Source organism: Malus domestica, chromosome 16 (genome assembly GCF_042453785.1).
Source record: "Malus domestica chromosome 16, GDT2T_hap1".
Taxonomy (NCBI): domain Eukaryota; kingdom Viridiplantae; phylum Streptophyta; class Magnoliopsida; order Rosales; family Rosaceae; genus Malus; species Malus domestica.
In genome coordinates this window covers 35,833,492-35,840,101 of record NC_091676.1, presented here as the reverse complement: position 1 = coordinate 35,840,101, position 6,610 = coordinate 35,833,492, and the positions used below count along the sequence as shown (strand labels likewise).

Here is a 6,610-nt window from a genome sequence, read left to right as displayed (position 1 = left end):
AAGATCAAGCCCAAAAGCCCCTTGAAAATCCGTTCGTCAACCTTCAAGATCAAGCCCCAATGGCCCTTGGATCAGCAACACAATCCATAAATCTACACATTACGAAGATCAAATCAGAGGCTAAATTTGTAGAAGAGATTGTAACCCCTAAATCATTAATAAAAATATTATTTTGTACACGTGTTCTTGTCTCATTCATTGCAGGAATTTCAGTGTTTACAGATTTGGCACGCCCGGTGGGACTATCTGTACCTCTCATCTCTATCTGCAAATCCATAAAAAGCATGAATGGCATCAAGGAAGGCTCAAGCTGTTCCCGTAACCAATGCGAAGAATAAGGGCGTCCTTGCCCAGACGGTGTCACTTCGGGCATCATAACTCGAAGCAAGGCAAGAGCTCTTTCTGCCGTCTCTTCCACCCCTGCATCAACTCTGCCGAAGGAACAAAAACACCCGAGGCACGAGCCCGTGATCACCTTGGCCTTGCTAAAGGTGCTAAGGGAGGAAAGCCTGAGGAAGTACTCCGAGTCCTTACTTTCCAACGCCAACTTGAGTGACAGCACAACCATGCAAGTCATGGCTACTGGAGCAACTTCAATTGATGAGCAGCTGGCTCAAATGAATGAAGTGATCGCAAAACTTACACGGACTGTGGAGGAAAAAGACTTGCAAATCACAGCATTTGTCAACCAACTAGATGCAAAGCTTGACGTGAAAGTCGACCCAATGGTTAATCCATTAAAGAAAGAAGTTGATGAAGAAGAGGAGCCTCTAGCGAAAAAAGTCGAAGAGAAGCCGGAGCCAGACCAAGCAATGCCATTCATGGGATCTCTTTCTATCCAGCAGTTGTAGGAGATGATCGCCAGCACCATCAAGGCGCAGTATGAAAGAAGCTCGCATGATTTCGTACTATACTTAAAACCCTACTCCAAGAAGATTGACGCTTTGAAGATGCCAAGAGGTTATCAGCCGCCAAATTTCATGCAGTTCGATGGAAAGGGAAACCCAAAGCAACATGTTGCCCATTTCATTGAAACCTGCAACAATGCTGGAATGGAGGGAGGCTACCTCATCAAGCAGTTCGTACGCTCGTTGAAAGGCAATGCCTTTGACTGGTACACCAACCTTGAGCCCGAGTCTGTCAACAGTTGAGATCAGTTAGAAAGGGAATTCCTTAACTGCTTCTACAGCACTCGCCGCACCGTAATCATGTTGGAGCTAACCTGTACGAAACAGTGGAAGGATGAACCTGTCGTCGACTACATCAATAGATGGTGCTCATTAAGTCTGGATTGCAAAGCTCGGCTTTCTGAAACATCTGCCATTGCGATGTGCATTCAAGGTATGCACTGGGGGTTACATTACATCCTCCAAGGTATAAAACCGAGAACATTTGAGGAGCTGGCAACTCGATCCCACGACATGGAGCTGAGTATCACCAATTATGGGAAGAAGGAGTCGATCACCGACTTCAAGAAAGATAAAATGTTCTCCCCAAATGTAGACATGACTGGAAAAAAACCCTCAAATGAAGCTTTTACTGTCAACACCGCACCCATCAAGACCTCCCCCATGCCCATCAAGACCTCATCCGCGCCTATCAAGATCTCCTCTAAGACCAAAGCAAAGAAGATAAAGAGAGGTGAGCCTCCTCGCACCCAAGACAAGTACAAAAACACCTTGAGGGAGCTGGAGCAAAAGACGTACCCTTTTCTTGACTCAGACATGGATGCAATGTTAGACGACTTGCTAGAAAAGAAGGTGATCGAGTTACCGGAATGCGAGCGCCCTGAAGAGATGAATCACGTAAACGATCCTAAGTACTGTAAGTACCATCGTATCATGAGCCATCCTGTTGGCAAATGCTTCATCCTCAAAGAACTCATCATGAAGCTAGCACAACAAGGGAAAATCGAGCTCGACCTTAAAGACAAGGTAGCAATACATACTACTACAATTGCTTTTGGATCCTTTGATCCCGTGCCCCTCTGAGTGACACCCGACCATTCCCGTCAATGCTCAAGTTGCATAATGCCTTCTGCACAACCATCACTGGGGGCAAGCGACCAAGATGCATATATCGATGACGAAGAAGAATGGACGTTGGTGACCTACAAAAAGATAAGGAAACCAAAACCACAAGCCACAAGGCCAAAGGTGGAACAAGGGAGAAAACACCATCGCCGCAATAGTAGGAAGCCCAAAAGAAACGTAAAAGCTGCTAAGCCAACGTACGTTGGGGAACCTGTGGAGCAAAAGCCACATATTCCTGTTTCCTTGGACGAGTACTTCCCAAAGGACTTCTTCCAGCAGTGCACTATCGTTGCATGTCACATGGTCGAAGTAGAAACTGAAGAACTTTCAAAAGGCAAAGTCATTGCCATTGAGGGAGAAATTACCCTTACACCCAAAGGAGGTCTGCCGATACACTTTAGCATCGAGGAAGTGCTACGATTGCCAAAGAAGATGCGAAGAGCACTAGCAGCGGTCTTGGCAAGTCTCGACGACCATGAAGTGCAAGAAAGCAAGGACGAAGGCTTGAAACTTCGACCACATGAGTATGCCACTTGTTGTGCTACCTAGAATGCAATCCACTTCACTGATGAAGACTTGCTGCTAGGATCTAAGCCTCACAATTGTCATCTCTTCGTCTCTGGGTACGTAAGGGAGCATAAAGTCAACCGCATGCTTGTGGATAGTGGATCGGCCATAAACATCATTCCGAAGTCAACAATGACCACAATCGACATCAAGGTGGATGAATTATCCCTAAGCCGTCTACTAATCCAAGGATTTAATCAAGGAGGACAAATAGCGATGGGCATGATTCGAGTAGAGATAACCATTGGTGAACTTAAATCAAGCACGATATTCCACATGATTGACGCAAGAACTTCCTACAGCCTGCTCCTAGGAAGGCCTTGGATCCACGAGAATGGAGTAGTGCCATCCACCTTTCACCAATGCTTAAAATTATATCGGGAAAGGGTAAAGGTGATCCAAGGTGATACCAAGCCATTCACCGAAGCGGAATCACACTTCGCAGGCGCCAAGTTCTACATGGATGAACACATAGTGCCTGAAGCTTTTCCAGAAGAGATCAAATCCATAGGCAAAACAGCACCTAAAAAGCAAGAATGGCAAGCCGTGCCATTTTTAGGCATAAACGATGACGAGCCTATTAAACCTGCAACAACCAAAGGGAGTAGGACGCTTTTAGAAGGATCGAACACACCCATATTCCAATACATCCCGATGTTAAGAAGAAAGAATGGTCAATCCCTGTTCAAAATTGGAGCAAGCAAAGCCGACACACAATGGCATAAGGATAATGTAAAGTTGCTCAAGACAAATGCAGTTTTGCCTCTAACACAGCTAGGCGGTGCTAAGGTTGCAAGACTACCACAAAGCTTTATAAAATCTCTGCCAAAGGGGGTGGAACCAAGCTTTCTTCCAAGCAAGAGGACCGAAGAAGGTTTTGATCCAAACGCCTACAAGCTCATGTTGAAAGCTGGGTATGACTTCGCTTCCTCTTCGAATCCTGGAAAAAAGGTTTCAAACATCGTCAATGACAAAGAACATAACCTCACCAAGACTCAAAAGAAGTTGAAAAAGCATGGTTACGGAGTTGACAACAAGAAAGCTGGGCTCGGCTTCACACCAAATGTACCAGTGAAGATTTCAAGCAAAGCGAAAAACGCTAGCACTCAACACATCAGCGTGAGCGTAGAACAAAATCAAGAGGAGCCTAAGTCCGCTCCTCAGACGTCAGTCTTCGATAGGATGAATCGTTCAAGGCCTAGAATTTCGGCACTTGATCGCATTGGTGGTCAAGACCAAACCTCCGTTCTCAAGAAGCTTAACACACCAACATCCCAAAGCTCTGTTTTTGAAAGGTTGTCAAAACCCAACCCAAGCAACGAAGCAACACGGCTAGCTCTCTTCTGCAATGGTCAGCTTTGGAAAGACTTGAAGACAACAATAAGCCTTCTAGAAAGAGGGAAATGATGTCAAAGGAAGAAAAGCCCGACGGACTGGCAAGAAAAGATGATGTTTGAAGCTCTAATCCTTCAAGGATGAAATGCCAAGCAATCTTGGAGGTTGACATAATTGGATCACTGAAAGTGAGAAGGCGCACCATCATTTACACCGGCCAATCTTCATGCCAACAAGCCCGAAATGACGGCATTGAAGAGGAAGTCCAAGATGTCTTCCACATCACGATCCAAGAAGGCAAAAAAGACGAAATCCCTGAGGAAGACATCACTGCCGCACCACCACAATTGGAGGATGGGGGCAAGCCACGGTTGATGATCTTAAGGAGCTCAACTTAGGCACAAAAGAGGAGTTAAAGCCTATCTTTGTAAGTGCGTTGCTAAGTGCGAATGAGACAAAAGAGTATTACCAACTGCTACTAGAGTACAAAGACGTCTTTGCTTGGACCTACAAGGAAATGCCCAGCCTTGACCTTGTCATCGTTGTGCATTATCTTGCAGTTAAGCCTGGAACGCGACCGATAAAGCAAACTCAAAGGCGATATCGATCGGAGCTCATCCCACAAATTGAAGCTGAGATTGACAAACTAATCGAAGCAGGCTTCATTCGAGAGGTGCAATACCCCAAGTGGATCTCCAACATCATCATCGTCCTTAAGAAATCTGAACAAATACGTGTTTACGTAGACTTTCAGGACCTCAATGAAGCTTGCCCGAATGACGACTTCCCCTTGCCAATCATCGAAATCATGGTGGATGCAACCACTGGCCATGAAGCACTATCATTCATGGATGACTCTTCTGGATACAATCAAATTCACATGGCTCTCAAAGACGAGGAACTAACAGCCTTCCGCACTCCAAAAGGTATCTACTACTACAAGGTGATGCCCTTTGGTCTAAAAAACGTTGGAGCCACATAGCACGCGCAATGCAAAAAATCTTCAATGACATGCTACACAAAAACGTAGAATGTTACGTAGACGATGTGGTGGTCAAGACAAAGAAAAGATTAGATCACTTGAAGGATTTGCGAATAGTGTTCGAAAGGTTACGAAAATACAACCTTAAGATAAACTTATTAAAGTGCGCATTTGGCGTCACCTCTGGAAAGTTCCTCAACTTCATTGTCAAGCACCGTGGCATTGAAATGGACCAATCAAAGATCAAGGCCATTCAAAGCATGCTTGAACCAAGAAACTTGCACGAGCTGAAGAGTCTACAAGGACAACTAGCCTTCATCAGGCGTTTCATCTCTAACCTTGCAGGGCGTTGTCAACCATTCAGTCGACTCATGAAGAAGGATGTTCCGTTCGTATGGGACGAAGCATGCCATAATGTTTTTGAAAGCATTAAAAAGTATTTATCAAGTCCACTGGTCCTAGGGGCACCTGTGCCCGGAAAACTGCTCATATTGTACATCGCCGCTCAGTAAAGTTCAGTTTGAGCACTATTGGCACAAGAGAATGAATCCTAGAAAGAAAGAGCGCTCTACTACCTCAGCCAAACTCTTACAGGTGCCGAGTTGAACTACTCCCCAATAGAAAAGATGTGCCTTGCCTTGGTGTTTTCCATCCAAAAGCTCAGGCATTACATTCATGCTTACACCATCCACCTGGTTGCTAAAGCTAACCCAGTCAAATACGTCATGTCCAAACCAGTCTTAACAAGGCAACTAGCTAAATGGGCGTTGCTTCTCAATCAATACGAGATCATCTACATCCCAGCTAAGGTCGTCAAGGGACAAGCACTAGCAGATTTCCTTGCCGATCATCTAATCCCAGCCGATTGGAAAATCTCAGACGACTTGCCTGACGAGGAGGTGTTCTACATCGACATCTTCCCAACATGGATGATATTCTTCGACGGATCTGCATGAGCAGACGGAGTGGGGGCATGAGTAGTATTCATGTCGCCACATAGGCAAATATTACCTTATTCCTTTTAACCAAGCGAACTATGCTCCAACAATGTCGCTGAGTACCAAGCACTGATCATCAGGCTCCAAATGGCGATCGACATAGGAATCACAGCCTTTGAGGTATTTGGCGACTCTAAGCTCATAATCAATCAACTCTTAACTAAATATGAGGTGAGGAAAGATGATCTCGTCCTATACTTCCGATTGGAAACCTAACTGCTACAAAAGTTCGAGACTGTGACACTAGAACATGTGCCAAGAAACGAAAATCAAATGGTAGACGCTCTCGCCACCCTAGCCTCGAGTATGACACTAGGAGAAAACGAAACTATAGACATGCCAGTTTGCCAAAGATGGGTGATCCTGCTCGTTACTGAAATGATATTGGATGATACAAACGTTATCTCGATACTTCCAGTCGACGCTAAAGAGTGGAGACAGTCGCTGATCGACTATTTGAAGCATGGAAAGCTTCTAGATGATCTTAGACACCGCTCTGAAATACGTCGACGAGCACCTCGATTCCTTTACTACAAAGAAACACTCTACCGACGCTCTTTTGAATGAGTACTTCTGAGATGCCTAGGCAAGGAAGAAGCCAATCAAGCCATGGAAGAAGCACACTCAGGTGTATGTGAAGCGCATCAGTCTGGACCAGAGCTACATTTCTAGCTCAAAAGGATGGGTTACTATTG

At 45.2% G+C, this 6,610-nt stretch overlaps 1 protein-coding gene across 1 annotated transcript; it reads left to right on the top strand.

The window, feature by feature from the left end:
* Window positions 1–2,816: 2,816 nt before the first annotated feature.
* On the top strand, window positions 2,817–5,873 carry LOC139193133 (uncharacterized). Its single transcript, XM_070816109.1, has 3 exons — window positions 2,817–3,951; window positions 4,496–4,861; window positions 5,512–5,873. The coding sequence occupies exons 1-3, from the start codon at window positions 2,817–2,819 to the stop codon at window positions 5,871–5,873; spliced, it is 1,863 nt and encodes a 620-aa protein (XP_070672210.1).
* Window positions 5,874–6,610: the final 737 nt, after the last annotated feature.

Coding starts and splice junctions, on each gene's coding strand:
- LOC139193133 (XM_070816109.1), top strand. CDS start 2,817: ATGGGCATGATTCGAGTAGAGATAACCATTGGTGAACTTAAATCAAGC. Junction 3,952..4,495: donor GCTAGCTCTCTTCTGCAATG/GTCAGCTTTGGA, acceptor ATTATCTTGCAG/TTAAGCCTGGAACGCGACCG. Junction 4,862..5,511: donor AGCCTTCCGCACTCCAAAAG/GTATCTACTACT, acceptor AAACTCTTACAG/GTGCCGAGTTGAACTACTCC.